Source organism: Eleutherodactylus coqui, chromosome 3 (assembly GCF_035609145.1).
Source record: "Eleutherodactylus coqui strain aEleCoq1 chromosome 3, aEleCoq1.hap1, whole genome shotgun sequence".
NCBI classification, from domain to species: Eukaryota; Metazoa; Chordata; class Amphibia; order Anura; family Eleutherodactylidae; genus Eleutherodactylus; species Eleutherodactylus coqui.
The window spans coordinates 283120569-283138019 of record NC_089839.1 but is presented as its reverse complement, the minus strand read 5'-3'; the positions used below and the strand labels follow the sequence as shown (position 1 = coordinate 283138019).

The 17451-nt window shown below is 44.1% G+C and overlaps 1 protein-coding gene across 1 annotated transcript in view; it reads left to right on the top strand.

Moving 5' to 3' along the window:
* SHISAL2A (shisa like 2A) overlaps window positions 1-17451 on the top strand; it is a 77152-nt gene that overhangs the window by 33320 nt on the left and 26381 nt on the right. The window contains exon 2 of the mRNA XM_066594762.1: window positions 2848-2987. Coding sequence (XP_066450859.1) covers window positions 2848-2987 — 140 coding nt within the window. The remainder of the gene's footprint in view (window positions 1-2847; window positions 2988-17451) is intronic.

Here is a 17451-nt window from a genome sequence, read left to right as displayed (position 1 = left end):
CATTGATAGGACAGCCTACTGGATCACTCAGCTTAGAATGAGCAGAGACATAAAGGAATATAATGGGAGATGAGCTAGCATGCTCGGTTAAGGCAGATACTCGAGCAAGCATCACTCTTCTCAAGTATCTGCATACTCGTCTGAGCAAATGCGGGGGGGGGGGGGGGTGTCAGGGAGAGTGGAGTCTCTCTCTCTCCCCCGACGCCCCTGCTCAACCCGCCGCCCCCCCCCCCCCCGCCTTTGCTCGGATGAGTAAACAGATACTCGAGAAGAGCGATGCTCGCTTGAATATCTGTCTTAACCGAGCGTGCTCACTCATCTCTAAATATAATACGAGCAATACTGAATCTTTCCCCATAGAACGATATATCAATCTGCTCTGCTCCTCCTGCTCTATAACCTGCTGCTTGCAGTATGGACAGCATGCTTGAGCTGACAGGTTCCCCTTAATAACAATGCACTTTGAATTTTAGCACAACACATCCCAGTTCAGTTCACACAATTAGCTTCCCTGCAGCTTGTATATTCCGGAAAGCAATGGCATAAATTCTACTCATATTGTTTATAAATGTCCAGGCTCCATACCTAACTAGGAGTCAAAGCTCTGTATTGCAATCCTGATCAATCCGGCTTCATGCTGTTGTTCTTCGGCCCCCAGTTATCAGGGCCCTTTTTAGTCTCCATTCATTAGGGGTATTTTGGTTCTTCTGCGCTGCTCCTCAGCCTAGGGACTGTGCAACACATGCCGATCTCTGTTATCAGTGCCTACCTCCATTTGAGCAAGCTCTTCTGCTGCTTCACTCTGCAGGCTGTATTTTACACTAATGCTTTTCTCTGCTGCTCCGAGCTATGACACAGTACTATGACAGCATGATGATGTCATAGGGGGTGGGGCTTCCTTAACTCAGTGCTTGACTACCTCTCCTTCTCCTCCTTCCTGGCATGTCATAGGCAGGGGGTGGGGCTTCCATCAAGCACTCACAGAGGCTGTACTCCTGCTCTCCCCTCAGCCTGGCAGACTGTTGGGCTGGAGGGGTGGAGCCTAACTGCAAAGATTGAGCAAATAATAAAGGGGTAATGGTAATCTCTGGATGCAACCCATTGAGAGTAAACATTGCGGACTGCCTACTTGACACATTGCCAGCTTCGGTAGCCAGAGCTAGGAAGAGCCCATCCATGCAAATGGAGTGGAGTTTGAAAGAAAAATAGCGAATACTCAGTGGGGCTATGCTGCAAAGCAATGCATCGAACTCCGCTAACTTTATCCTGTAGCAAGTTTTTTTTTAAGTATTTTGCAGTACTTTTCTTAGCCTGTATATTGTATAGTAAATGCTTATATTCCCCATGAAAAACAACTCTTAAAGGGAACCTGCCTGTTTCATCTCACCCCCCAAACTGATATCACTGGCTAGCAGGGAATGAAAACTCAATCACTTTTAATGCCCTTCCTTTTCCAACTAAGGCCAAGTACCTCTACAATTTGGTTACAAATGTAGTCTGCACCGTATGCAAATCAGCACAGAAGAGTCAGCTGGCCAAGAAGAGTCATTCTGATTCATGAGCTGCCCAGCTAACCACGCCCCCTTTTTCTTGATTACTGCTGACATCCCCTTTACACAGGAAATCCTGTCTATCAAGATAAAGGGGGCATAATAGACTTAACCCTTTCCAATCCAATTTGTATTCTAGTTTTCCTAGGGGGCTTACTCTTTTTCTGCCGTTATACAATGGCGCTATATGCTGGCTAAAGCCAGTACTGCATGAGGTGACACATTGGATAGGCTCCGACAGCAGAGAGGCTGGCAATATACAGTAATAGAACCCCGACGGACGTCTTTCAACATCGGAGCTGTACAGCCTTAAATCATAATGTCTTCAGAGGTCAGACAGTGGATTGGAAAGAGTTAATAGCTCATGAATCAGCAATTCTTCTCGGCCAGCTAACTCTTTTCTACTGATTTGTATATGGTGGGAGATAACTGTGTAACTAATTGCCGAGGTACATTGTGTCATTAGGAAAACAAAGGGCATTAGAAGTGATTGATTTCTCATCCTCTGACAGACAATGAAGTCAGCTTTAGATGGTAGATGATGGTGACAGGTTCCCTTTAACCAAATTTAGCATCTTCTCTGTGTTGTGCCGTTCCTTTATTCTTATTCTTTCTGGAAATGTATGAATAAATTGACAACTAAGATGTTTTTTTTTCTTGATTGGACGTATCCTTAAACACTGTTTTTTTTCAAGTAATGGACTACAAGCAGAAAAATACTGTCAGCCAGTAGTGTAGCGTTATTGGGGCTCCATGCAGCTATTTTTCCTCAAATGATAATTAAAATAGCAAATAGCTATAGAATTAAATATTGTAGAATTTCACTTCTATTTAAAGGGACTGGCCGGGACTTTTTCTGTTGATGACCTATCTTTAGGATAGGTCATCAATAGTTGATCAGCTATTCACACTGATCACCGCTGGACGGCACTGGAGGCAGATAGCGCTATCCGTATTGCAGTGGCCTGGATTGTTACTGCAGGTGTAGCTCACACTGAATTCAATAGAATCTGTGCCTGCTGTACCAACCCAGGCCACTGCAATATAGATAGCTCTATTTACTTTCAATGCTGGCCCAACTGACAGCTGGCCCAGTGAACAGCTGATCAGCGGAGATCCTGAGTAGCCAACCCCCCGCTGATCAACTATTGATAACCTATCCTGAAGACAGGAAAAGTCTCGGACAATCCTTAGAATGTACTGATTTCTATCAAATGAATACACAAGTTTTACTGGACATCAATGTGTCGTATAGGCTGATAGTATAGGCATTCAGTATGTGCTCTTGTTTCTGCAGCGTGGGGGCACTGGTGGGCTTGTCCATAGCAGCGGTGGTCCTGTTGGCATTTATCATCACCGTTTGTGTTCTCTGCTATCTGTTCATCAGTAACAAGCCACACAACAAGCTGGACACTGGGCTGAGCCTACAGACGACAGGTGAGCGTAGAGTTGTTCCATCTCTAGGCTTTGAGCCATCTATGTATATTCTTGGTAGTAAAGGGTATACAGAACCGTAAATCATTCTTTAGACTCTATAGATTGGTATTTCTTCTCTAATGTTTGTATGAAAACTGACAGTAAGTTCACAAATGGATATTCATGAAGACACTGAGGTTTGTAAGAGGTATAGATACAGAACAAGTCATAAATGACAGCAGATATATTAAATGGCCACATAAACCTTAAAGGGGATGGACAATTTGGGAGGCATTTTTGAAATGTAAATGTATGCTTTTTGGGCTGACAATCATTTTTGCGAAAGGGGTTGATTACAAAATTTAGACCATTTGGCTTCTGCAGCTTCTACATATCTTTGTGTATAGTAAGCTGCAGAAAGCATCTCCCTATAGATCTGTCAGTGTGCTGGACTGATGGATTGTGTTACATGTAAATGTGGGCACCATGCACTTTTCGTTTGAAAGAAGATTTTAAGGTGAACTCGCTAAGGCAAACTACTCGAGCGAGTAGTGCCTTATTTGAATACCTGCCGGCTCGTCTCTAAGGATCCGGCTGCTGGCAGGGGGCGGGGAGTGGCGGGGGAGAGCGGGGAGGAACAGAGGAGAGATCGCTCGGTTTTCACGCCGAGCCGATATACGTCGTCCTCATCTGTAGGGGGGGGGGGGGGGGGAGGATGGAAGAGCCGGGAGCAGGAACTGAGCTCCCGCCCCTCTCTGCCTCCTCTCCACCCCTCAGCATGGCGGCTATAAGGCTGACAAAGGCCATCATGTCTGCCATGTAACTCAGCCTATTAGACCCAACCTCCAGCAAAATGTATTGAGCTGCTGTAATACACTTAGTAGAATGCGCTATAAAAGTAATGCAGTGTACTATCTTAGTGATCGATCACATCTACAAGGCCTTTTCAGGGACCAAAAATAGTGTAAAAAAAGTTCAGTAAGGTTTAATTTAAAGAAAAAATTCAGTTTAAAAAAATTACACATTTTCCCCCCAAAAAATGCTCAGGTGAGAGCCGCTGTCAGTTCAGGCCATACCAAGCATAGCACTGTACATTGCTGTGCCAGGTATTGCAGCTTAGTCCCATTCACTTGATTGGGACTGAGCTGTACTCAAGCCATGTGACCAATGAACGTGATGTCATTGGCCTAAGAAGAGGTTGCACTGCTCACCCGAGCGAGCGTTGTGGCCTCCTCAATCAGCTGATCAGCCGATCTAGAAAATTTCTAGACTTCTTGTTAATCCTCTCTCCAGCACTACAGCTGACACCCCCTTCTAGATTATATATAATGTTCATATTAATGAAATGTATGAAGTTTACTTTTTATTAATTGCGTGTAAGCATGAAGTGGAGTAATTGTGTTTATACTGTATATCTTGAATTGCTGTTTCTTTTTATTATTTTCTTAGTATATTTTCAGTATCCTAAAACTCCCCCATGAGCAGCCATATTGGGGACACTTGCTTCCAATGTTGTCTGTATGGAGTATAGACAATTCGGCAGGGTGTGCGCTCGACTACGATTCCACTCACGCTGGAACATTTTTGGACCCTAGTTTTTGGGACACCCACCGATCTCAAAGTTATCTCCTATCCTGTGGATAGAGAATAAAGGTACCTATAGGGCTCCTTCACATGAGCATATGCACATTTGTGCACGCCTCACCTCTGCGTTTTTGCGGAACAATCTATGCTTTTTTGCGCTTGTATCAGTGTATCATAGGGCTTAAACAAATGAGCCCGATGGGCATTGATGTCAGTGGTTTTGTTTTCACTGACAGTATACTCAGGACGTTAATACTGCGTGCGAGAAAAGATAGGACAGTCACAGGACCAATCTTCCTGCTTTTTTTCAAACTCACGCAAAATAATGCAGAATTTGAAAGGTATAAAAAAAACGAGATTTTTACCTTGCTCATGCGCGCCTAAGCCCTTACTGTACTTTTTCCACCCACAGGGCATGTTCTTTTGTGCTCAGCAAACAGGATGCACCACTTGAAATGGGTAATTAGTTCCAGTTGTGTTCATTTTTGCACTCGCAATACGCAGAGAATAGAACCCATTGATTTCATAGGGCTCTCACAGTATACGCTTTTGCATGCGTATTTCGCGCACACGGAAAAATATGCAGCATACTCAATTCTGGTGCGCATTTACACACCAAGGCTCCCCACAGAGGTCTATGTATAAGTAGGTATGCACCAAACACCAGCACCTCATTTGGCTTAATAGCCATTTAAATCAGAGCAGGGGTGATTTCCCCGCTCATGTGAAGTAGTGGTGCCTGCATAAATACACACAGTATTTGCACAGGCACGCACACAAAAAAACACTCCATTAGGCTTCATTCCCGCGAATGTATATCGGCTCGGTTTTCACGCCGAGCCGATATACATTGTCCTCATGTGCAGGGGGGGAGGATGGAAGAGCCAGGAGCAGGAACTGAGCTCCCGCCCCCTCTCTGCCTCCTCTCCGCCCCTCTGCACTATTTGCAATGAAAGGAGGCAGGATGGGGGTGGGGCTAAGTTTCGTGAATTAGCCCTGCCCCCGTTCCGCCTCTCCCCATTGCAAATAGTGCAGAGGGGCGGAGAGGAGGCAGAGAAGGGGCGGGAGCTCAGTTCCTGCTCCTGGCTCCTCCATCCTCCCCCCCCTACACATGAGGACAATGTATATCGGCTCGGCGTGAAAACCGAGCCGATATACGTTCATGGGAATGCAGCCTTACTGCGCAAATGTGTTTTTGCACTTACGCTCCTGTGAATAAGCGCTTACGCAGTGCTTCATGCACCCCCTTGTGTATTGTGCGCGCATTTGCTCACCCTCTATTGCCTTCTTTGGGGACCTTTGGTGTGCAGAAAAGTAGAGCATGCTGAGGTTTTTTTTGCGCGACTGAAATGTTCGCATAAAATGCAGAAATGTGAACACACCCAATGAAATCAATGGGTTCTATTTTCTGTGTATTGCGCACACGCAAATACGTTTGTGTGGAGGAGCTCTTACACAGGGCAATTATATTCTCACTGGAAACAGTGAATTCTGGTGAAAATCGTTCCATGTACATGCGGCCACGAACAGGGCACTGAGCGAGAAATTGCTCACCTAGCAGAACTAGAACCCAATTGACTGTAGGGCTGTGTGAACAGGGGCTGCTCAATGTTTGAGCGACTCCTGTCTACTGTGAATGGAGGCAGGAGACTGGAATGATCCCCAGCTGCTCTGCCCCTATCCAGTTGAATGTCTATTGCTCCAGTGTAAGGCATAGCACCGAATGTTGGGTCGCAGCCCATGGGACAGCCGTCGGGCTCCCGTGTAAAATTTTAATTCTGACACAACCCGTTTAAAGCATTTATATACTCATAGCAACTCAATATTGTATTTAGATACATAATGTACAAGGTCACAAATACTGCAGCGTACATCCATATCAGATACTGTAGCTTGTCTGCTCTTCCTGCCCTATTCCATAAAGTCATGACGTCTTTATATTGGTAGGATGAAGGCTAAACCTTGTCAATATTGGCCTGACCTACAAATTTCAAACTGATGTGTAAAGGGGTCAGCCCAAAAGGAATGGGTATGTTTAGGGGTGAAGCTGAAGGCTCATGGGCCTGGGTGCAAAAGTTTATTTTGGGGCCCCCAACTTCTCTTAACCCCTTAAAGCAGAGGCATAACTTGAAGCTCCTGGGCCCCAATCCAAAACCTGTAACAGGGCCCCCAACTATAATACTTTATTCATAGTACTGGGCTCCCTATATGGAGAAGAGAGGCCTTACGGGTCCCCTAAGGCTCCTGGGCTCAGGTGCAACCGCATCCCCTGCATTCCCTATAGTTACGCCAGTGGGTATGTTGGATTACCATGTGTCTGAGTATGTATTGCCCCTAGAGGTGGTATTGGAGGTATCTGGCACTGGTTGACCTCTCTCTTTCTATCAGTATGCACACTTGGGCCGTCTACGTGTTTATGGGGGTTGGACAGATAGCTGCTGGCTCAATATGTGTTTTTTCCGGACAGATATCATGTAGTTTCACAGACAACTAATTGTGCAAAACATATGTAATTTTTTTGAGCGCAGATTTTGAGTCAAAGCCAGAAGTGGATGGAGCAGGAAGGAGAAGGAGGAGTCCTTTATATGCCTTTTCCTTATGGATCCACTTTTAGTTTTGGGTCAAAAAACTGCATCTTTTTCACACTGTGTGTGAAAGAACCCATCTCCTGTGTATGGTCAGCTTTACAAGGCCGTATTTGGACTTTATCTGTTCTCTACAAGTTCTGGATGCAAATTTGTTAGCAGAGGCAACAAAGAACAATTTAGTGGGTTGAGCCAACTTGCACAACCCCCTCCGAAAATGCCCTCGGGAACCCCTGGCCAAGCAGCTGATTTTGTTGGAGGAAGCTTCAGCCAACCACACATGCTGCTGCAGGTAAAATGTGGTATTTCAGTGTAGCAGAAGGTGCGCCAAGACAGAAACCCCTCTTTCTAAGTGACTTTCCATTCTAGGTCTTAGAGATGGATACCACTGTATGATGTTCATCTGTTCTAATAGATTCTGTGATGGAGGTGAGTTACATAATTACCTAACATTCTGAATGGATTTCTATGGGCTTGTGCACAGGGCCAACCCTTACACACAGGAATGGTATGGTGCCACGCAGCCTCTTTGTGCTGCCCTACAGGTTCTCTGTCCACTATTGTATGCACGGAGATAATCCTCATCCTATTGCACCCAATGGAGCTTGCCACAACTTTTTATCACCATTGGATTCATATGGAATCCCACAGGAGAAAAACCTGTGTATGACCCTGTATCACATTGGACTGTAGAGACCCATGCACTTCTATGGGAGATTCTGAACTAAACAGAGCCGTATATAGTGCTTAGAGAAAGAGTACAATGGTCAGTTCATTAATACCAATACTTGTGAGACATCTTTTTCCAAACTGAGGGCGCATATACGCCGCGTTTTTTTACACCCGACTGCATATACACGACTATTTGAGGCATTGGCTTCCAATGCATTCGTTCACACAGGCAATTATATGCCGTGTAAAAATGTTTACCTGCTGAAAGAAGAACATACGTCCGGCGTATATACGGTGGCCAAAAAGATAGCTCTGGAACTATATTTTGGCCAATATACGCCAGTGGGTTCTATAGACTTTCAACGCTGCAAAAAGCTTACAGTTGCCTGTAGGCGTTGGAAGGCATCTCAAGAATTTTGGTGAGGGTTTTCTGGGGTGCAGCGTATCTTTTCGCTAAAAACAAAGCTTACGGTCGTGTGAATGGGTGCGAAAATGCTGGCCGGGATTGTGGAAAAACGACCATTCACATGGTTTTACGGTGCCGCAAAAACACCTACGCTCATGTGAATGAACCCTTAGTCTTGGGATTTTTTTGTAGTGCAACTGATTGATTTTAAACTATTGAGCTACAGCGGAGTTGTCACACTATTAAAATCAATCTTTCTACAGAAAGTCTGTAGGCGATGCCTTAGGCCCTTCTGCAAATGCACAAGTTAGTCTAATTTGCCCTTAAATGTACGTACATTACAAAAGGGTTATCCAGTCTTGTACACCATAACTAAAGTTTGAAAATTGTACAAGATAAAGTTTTGCAACATTGTAACATACTTTGCATTTTGTATGGGCTCTGTATGGTTCCATACAGGGACGTAACTATAGAGGATGCAGTTGCCTTGGGGGGCCCATAAGGCCTCTCTTCTCCATATAGGAAGCCCAATACTATGAATAAAGCATTATAGTTGGGGGCCCCGTTCCAGGTTTTGCATTGGGGCCCAGGAGCTTCAAGTTACGCCTCTGGTTCCATATATTGATCCCCATGACAGAAGATTTTGTATTCATCTCTATGACCATGGGGCCAATTCTCCAATTCTGGAACTAGTTGTCTTGCACATGTTCTCACTCGGCAAGGTTGCCCCTCCACTCATCAAAGGCCCCATAATAGCTGCATGATAAGCGCACACTTGTACTTGCAACAATGAATCCTTTTTACCAGCTAGCTCTATAATAGACCTATGGTAGGTGACATAAGTACATGAAGAGTAATTACTCCATTCGGAGGCTTACAAATGAATTAAACTACGATAAAATCTAAAGCTGATATTTCCTAACTGCAGTATATTAGCTTAATGAAGTCAATTAGGTGGATAAGCTGTTTACATAAGGTCGTTTGGCCGGGTGCCATGGATTTCCTCAGTTGGAGAACTCTTTAATGAGAGAAAGCGTTAATTTAACACTGAAGTCAAGATTAACTGTGACAAAATGTTCCAATATGACAACGAGCAGCACAAATTACATTTTTAATGTCCCATAAAGGCAGAAAGAGGAGCGACCTATTTCTTAGTCCTTGCCTCAGATCAGTATTGTCATTATGAAGTATAACAGTCTTCCTCTCTGGCACTTGGTTAAGGGTGTTCTTATTGATTGGCTTTGTACACTGCATGTCTACAAATCCTTAACCCCTTAAGGACCAGGGTGTTTCAGTCCTAAAGAACCAGACACTTTTTAGGGATTTTACCCATGTGTTGGTTTTACTGCCCAATTTTTTTTCTTCAGCTGCCAAAATTATTTTTGCTGTGTTTCTTTTTCCAGTGACAAATAGGGCTATTTTTTAAATATCTTTTTTCACTAACTTTTTTTCCCCCGTTTTTAAGTTGTGTTGGTGGTAGAAAGTTTTAAAAAAAAAACACAATTTTTAAAATTTATAGTAGTTTATTTTAAGGTTAGTATATTAACCCTTTGCAATCCACTGTCTGACGTCTGAAGACATTCTGATTGAAGGCTCTATAGCTCCGATGTCGAAAAACGTCCGGCAGGGTATTCTTACTGTATATTACTGGCCACTCTGTTGTCGGGGGCCTCTCCAGCATGTCCCATACTGCATTACTGTCTCTAGCCAGCAGACGGCGCCACTGTATAATGGCAGAAAGAGAAAGCCCCCTAGGAAACCCTGAATCCACAATTGGATTGCAAAGGGTTAATGCACCAGCCCCCTCCCCGCCCCTTGTCCCTTGTCTGCAGCCAACAGTCCCATCCAGCTCCCTCCCATTGCAAACAGCCAGAGGGGAGGAGAGAAGAGAGAGGGAGTTTAGCAGTCACGCTGCTAAACTCCCTCCCATCTTCCTTCTCCGGCTGCTGTCATTGGCTCCCATAGGAGCCCATGCAGCGACTAACTTATTCCGAGAGGAAAGATAATTCCAGGACTATCTTTTTGGCCAGGCGTGAACACTACGTGAGATCTTGGCAGATCAGCGACCCCCACCCGGAGCGTGGTTTCAGTACCTACAGCTATGCCATTATGCGGGAGCTCCGGGGAATGCACGACAGTTAAGGCGCCCCCTCACCCCCTTCGAGAAGCTGTGCGTTTTGACCCTCACAGTCCAGCAGAGGATCTTAAAGCTGTATCGGATGTTCCTGGAAGAGGATACGAGCAATAGTAATAGGGATATGGAACAGGAATGGGAAAGAGACCTCTGTTTTATGCCCCCAGAGGAGTCTTGGAAAAAAAACTATATCTTGATCCATAAAATGAACATATCCAGCAAAATGCAAGAGCTAAATTATAAAATACTGACCAGATGGTATCAGACCCCGGTGAGGCTGGCCAGGATATTCCCCCAGTATCTGGATACCTGCTGGCGATGCCTTTTAGGGACTGGGTCCCTGATCCACCTCTGGTGGTCTTGCCCCCTGATCCGCCCCTCTGGCAGGAGGTCAACACCCTATACTCCTCAGTTTGCAGAAACCGAATTGTGTTCACACCGGAGATAGCACTGCTGTCCATGATCCCAGGCGCCCTAATGTGTTCTAAGGGTTCTCTGCTCAGATTTTTCATATTGGCCATGCGCCAGATAATTCCTAGGAACTGGAGATCTACAACACCGCCCTCCAGACTGATGTGGTTAGAAGCATTAGATCATTTAAAATACATGGAGGAACTTTGCGTAAGAGATGAAATGAGACATGACAAATGTTTTACAACGTGGATGATATGGAACCAGTTCTGCTTTCCTCCAGACCTAAACGTGTGGCTTGAGAGCGGAACCCTACCCACCACATACACAAGCAACAACCTAGCCAACACTACAAGACCATAAGAAACCATTTCCTTATCCTCAGAGGCCGGGCCGTATCCTCCCCCGGTCCCCATAACCCTCTTTTTCCGTCCCCCTTCCCTTCTCTCTTCTCATTTCTTGTTTATTTGTTTATCAGTACTTTTATTCTAGATTTTTTTTTCTGTTCTTTTTGTTTTCTTTTCTTTTATTTATCAGCTTAAATATTTGATATATGACTGATAAAATATTCTAGAGTTATATAAGAGGTATTATACAACTAAAGTAACTGTCTTAGAAAACTGAAAATGTAAACTGAAGAATGAGGACAGAGTTCTTGCATGTCAATTTTGTTTATTCGATAATTGGTTTTTACAATTCAGTATTCATTGTATCATGTTAGTCATTGGCAGACTAAATAAAACTTTTTGAACCATAAACCCAAAATTGTAGCCTCCCTCCCAATTAATACTTTCACACATTGCAAGTCAATTTTCTCATTATTGCACTAGTTAAAGGGTGTATTCAGACTTTTGTCTCAACTTGTACACTGCAGTTCATATGTACTGCAGTGTATTATCTTTAGATTGCAAATTCAAATCCCCTACAGGGATATAAAAATGCAAAAAAAATAGAATATGGTGCAGTCTATGTCAGCTGCTATTGCACTGAGATTACTCTTAGCTGCATTAGCCTCCAGGCCATTACCCTGAGGGTGCATTCACACGAACATATATCGGCTCGGTTTTCACGCCAAGCCGATATACGTCGTCCTCATGTGCAGGGGGGGGGGGGGGAGGATGGAAGAGCCAGGAGCAGGAACTGAGCTCCCGCCCCCCCTCTGCCTCCTCTCCGCCCCTCTGCACTATTTGCAATGGGGAGAGGCAGGATGGGGGTGGGGCTAATTCTCGGAACTTATCCCTGTCCCGCCTCCTTTCATTGCAAATAGTGCAGCAGGGCGGAGAGGGGGTGGAGAGGAGGCAGAGAGGGGGCGGGAGCTCAGTTCCTGCTCCTGGCTCTTCCACCCTCCCCCCTCTGCAGATGAGGACGACGTATATCGGCTCGGTGTGAAAACCGAGCCGATATACGTTCGTGTGAATGCACCCTAAGATCAGATCCTGCTTGGAGGGGCTAAAGGGTGAAAACCAGGGGACCCCCTAGGTGCTGCACTCAACAAAAGTCAAATCTGTCAATGGCACATTGGGTTCACACCTGCTGCGTGAGAAATTAGTTGGATGAGGTTTCTTTCACACAGCTCTGTGCATAGAAAAATGTATGACTTTGAAAGAAGAATACATAGGATGTAAGGAAAAATCTAGTCTAGATCAGAAGTTTTCTTCTTAGAGAGATGTTCTTTTGAAAAGGTAGAATATATAAAGTTGGGTCATTATTTTGATAGGAGGACATGGCTCCTAGTCTAGAAAACATAACATATCTCATATCACCAGGTTCTTTGAAGGACGTAGAAAAATCCATGAAGGGTTTTTACCTTTCTAGGTCAATTTATGTAAAAAAAGGTGGGGAATCATAAAAAGCGAAATTATTATTCCTCTGTGGAATGCCACTAATTAGAGCTGGTGTCTGAGCACAATACCCCCAAAACTAACTCATGAACTAGCTTAAGCCATTGGCCGCCTTGTGGGTTTATAAATACATATCCTGTGGGTTAGTAAAGATTTGTCTGAGATCTTCTTTCACACCTCAGACTCACTTATATATGCAAACCTTGTCTTGAAAGTGACTCCTTCTTTGAAGTAATCTTCTATATAGCGGTATAATTAATATTCAGTCCTGAAGGATCTACAAACAGTCTATATCTTCTTTCTATCACATCTGCCTCCTGGATATGGATCCTCTGCAACAGTGCACCTTCCGTAATAACGTGTATTATTTATAGCATGGCTGTGAAGACCAGGATGATTTCTCTAGGGCTTAGATTTCTAAAATAATGTATTATTTGTCATATTAATCCTTTCCACAGACATGAAAGCCAATGGACGAACTCAACAGTTCTAGAATGTCTTTCAGTGAACTGAACAGTTGACTTTAATGCCACTTGGTGACTCAAGGTTGCCTCATCGTGTTACCAAAGTGTAATATTTAGTGCCATATATTAAAATATAAGTAAGGCTGGTTTCACATCTGTGTTGGAGCCTCTGGTCTGCGGTTCCGTTACAGATCCGGCACAAAATACTAGAAAAAAAAGTGCTGTATGCAGCGCTTTTTCTTCCGATAAAATGCTGGGCAGCTGACCAGAAACCGAACTGACCCCACTATAGTCCATTGTAAATACTTTTACCTATATGAATATGTTTGAGGTTAGTCAACATGATGCTATTTCTTAATGTTGAAAGCTATAGAAGGCAACAATATCCATTACGGCAACATAGCATATACAATACAGTCTTAAATTTTTTCTTTTTACATAGACTGATTATGGTGAAAAACAATGAAAGATTCTATAATCACCCATGTCAGGTCCCCACACCTCCATACTCTACACCAGGTATGTTTATAGCCAAACCTGTTGAGTTGAGGGGATGTCATAGGTCGCTGCAGAAAATTGCTGAGCTCAGCAGTCGACTGCTCTGGTCTATGATTGACAGTTCCAGGACTATCTTTTGGGCCCAATGTAAAAACGTCTGGCGCTATATTGGCCGGCTGGGCGCTTTTATGTTGCGGGAATACGGCCATGTGATCTGATGCATTGGAATCCAATGCATCAGATCACAGCGTATATCGGCTGATCGTGAAAACGGCGGGTTGATATACGCTCATGTGAAAAAGGCCATAGAGTGTCAATACGGATATAGAAATGATTACCAACTATCATTACACCCTAAATCCCATGAGGGAAAATGGTAGTTGTGACAACATCTTTCTCTTTTCCACCCTATGACGTATTATTGTGTAATGAGAACCAAGCAGTTCCTGCGATTTGACATAATAGATTTAAAGTCTCCCAGTACCCACATAATAGTGCCAGCCACAGTGCCATTCACAATTGTCTGTCTGTAATGCCCATTATACACCAGTGTGAGCATTAATGCCTCTAATAGCAAGAACAAAACATCTTCCAGTGTCCATACCAAGAACAATGACAGCCACGGTGCCTCCGGTGTCCATGTCTATAAATGTGCGTGGCTTTCTGGATGCTGCACTTAAATAACTGAGTTAATTAATCTCTTTATTAATCTCTTTCCTCTGAGGCAGGAAGATATAAAGCCTCCGGGCTGCTCTTAAACTGATGAGATTTCATGTAGGTAAAGATAAAAGTAAGATAAAGTGGTTACATCAATGATGATGTACAAAAATATGGCTTAATGCAAGTAATTCAATCATGGTACAAAATGTGACTTTTCTGCGTACTTCATGACATGCGCCTCAAGATGGTTTGGGTCATGACCGTGAGGTCAACTGCTTTATGGGAACATGAAGTTGTTTCCTATGATTTGAAACAAAATTCCGGGCTCTTTCACCCACTACAAGGTTATTAGCAAGGAAGGCAGTGTCATGTCACCAAGACCCTAATTACTCTCATACAGGGATTAAGAACTGCGGAGTCTATAAGTCATGTACGGGCGGATTCAGATGAACATGGTTTTCTCCCCTTATGTGCCTGTGATAATCACAGCCGCATAACGAGCCAAAACTAAACCACTAATTTCAATACGATTTCAGCAGTTTGGTTTTCACTAGCCCTTTTCTCGGCGTTAATTGTACGGTCAGGAAAAGACAGGACCTGCCCTACGTGCGGGAAAGATTGGGCAGCACCTATCCTCTGGCATGAAGTTTGAAAAGCTGATGAAGTTGAGGAAATTCTCCTAATTCAGGCGCAACTACCCTCCATACCGGCGAGCGTAGTCGTGCCTACGCTTGTCTGAATCTGCTCTTAGGGCAGAAAAAACATCCGTGCCAGCAGATAGATTTTTTTTGTGATTGAAATGCCAGTTCACGCTCTCACAAGTTACACCCTTCCCGTGCAATAGAATCGCATTTAAATGCCAAATTAGGGCCAGCTGAGCCAATCAAAGCCGGCGCTGGATGAACCAATGACAGCCATTCATTGAATGACATAATTGAATAGCTGTGATTGCTTCATCAAGCGCCGGCTCTGATTGGCTGAGCTAGCGCTCCTGAACCAATCAGAGCAATCGCTTGCTGGAGGCGGTGTACTCAAGCCCCTTCACCAGCAACAGATGCTCGATTGACATTGAGGACTACACAAAAGCCTGCCGGAGCGTTGCAGCCTGCTGGGAGGGACCTGAATGGCGCTTGCTAGCTGAATATAAGAAACCCCCGAAAATAAGACCCTGTGCTTCTTTTGGGGCAAAAATTTAATATAATACAGGGTTTTATTTTCAGAAAATTACTGTATTAAAGCGCAAGAATCCCAATAGTGGAAACAAAACCCTTCAAATTAATCGCTTTGGTCATCTCATTATGCGGCGGTGAAAGTCACATGTTTCCACATGTTTCCTTCCATATGTGGCTCTTTCCCTCTCTCTCTGTCTCACCCTCCGGTCCTGGTCCTCACCAGTCACAGTCTGAGGGCCGCGTCTTCCTGTGCAATGTGCCTAATTCTCCTACAGTCTCAGAGCCCGTCTCATAGATCTCCGTAGCCTATCTAGGTAGTGCAGCACTTCTTCTGCGCTACTCCACCCTGGGATGCTGTTCAGTCTACTGCCCTGAGATGCTGTAACCAAACTCTTATTTTGACCTTTGTTGCAAATAACATTTTAACATAAAAATAGTAGAAATGACACAGACACGGCAAAGAAAGATAAATAATGTGAAGTGTATTATATGTATGTGTATATTGTATATGTGCTTCTTACCTCCCGTCACTCACGAAGAGGGAACGCAGGACAGGAAAAAACCCCAGTGCAGGAAACCTGCAGGGAAATCATGGCCGCCATTTGTGTCCCTATAAAAGACATCTTTTTTTCTGAAGTCCTCATCCATCCGCCCTCTAGTTCTTCTCTTTGTATTTGTGATTGCTAGGGTCTTCATCCATCAAGTCTTCTGATCTGTTCTTCTTCTGGTCGGACAGTGATGTTCCCCATCCTGGCAGCAGTACATCTAAGTTATAAGTAGAAATAAGAGGAGGAAAAGTTTATTAACACATTTACAACAGGAAGGAACATGTTATCGGGCTATATGGACTTCTCATTAGAGAAGTCTTTCCATCTTGGAATGATACGAGGATCAGCCATAACAGTCTGACTCTTATATCACCCCAACATTACACTTACCAGAGATATTTATGGCTCTACTGTTCCCAGTTCCTCCTCTGTGACTGTCAGGCATCGGATGTTCTCAGTCTCTTTCGCCTCAGATGGTTGGACAGTGATGGTACAGATAGGACAGGATGAAGAGCTACACTCTTGGCCACTCTGATGTAGCGCCAAGCTGAGATAGAATTTCCACTTTCTCTTCCATGCCCAATGGTCCAGGTCATGTGCAATGATCTCAAATTAGACATCATTGTTGTTGTTAGCAGTTTAGTCATTCACAACCCTTGTTGACCCTGAAGGCGAGCTCCTTCCATGTTTTTCGGTTTACCACTCCTTCTTTCAGTTGTCTGATATCCATGCCAGTATCGGCTCTGACAGTATCAGCCATCGTCTTCTTTGGTGGCCAAGTTGGTTCTTTTGCCACTGATCTGTCCAAGCATTATAGATTTTTCAAGCTACTCTGCTCGCATTACATGGCCAAAATCCGTGAGCCTGAGCCCGGTCATCTTGTCCTCCGTGAGCCTGAGCCCGGTTATCTTGTCCTCCAGTGATATATCGGGTCTTATATGATTAAGGGCTTCTCTGTTTGTTACGTTCGCCATCCAGGGCATACGCAACAGCTTTGGCCAGCACCACAGCTCCAACGCATCAATCCTCCTTCTATCAGCTTTTTTTCCGCTGTCCAGCTTTCACATCCATACATGGCTATGGGGGAAATGCTGGTTTGCACTATCCTGCATTTAGTTTGATGTTGATAGCCCTACTTTTCTAGATTCTGTCCATGTTTAGCATTGTGCTTTGCCCCAATGCTATCCTACGTTTTATCTCTGGCATAGATTCTCCATCTTTGTCAATTTTTGAACCAAGGAAGATGAAGTCTCACACATATTCATTGGCCTTGTTGTCGATTTTGATTTGAATTTGGCCATTTTTTGCAGTTGTCATAATGTTAGTCTTCTTTAAATTCAGGTAGAGGCCCATTTTTTCACTTTCAGTTTTAATCTTCCATATCAGCGGCTTCCGATCAGCTTCTCTATCTGCAAGCAGAGTTGTGTCATCCACATAACGGAGATTGTTGGTGTTTCTACCTTTCACCCCAATTTCCAATTTGCCTAGGTCCATTTTCTGCATGATCACT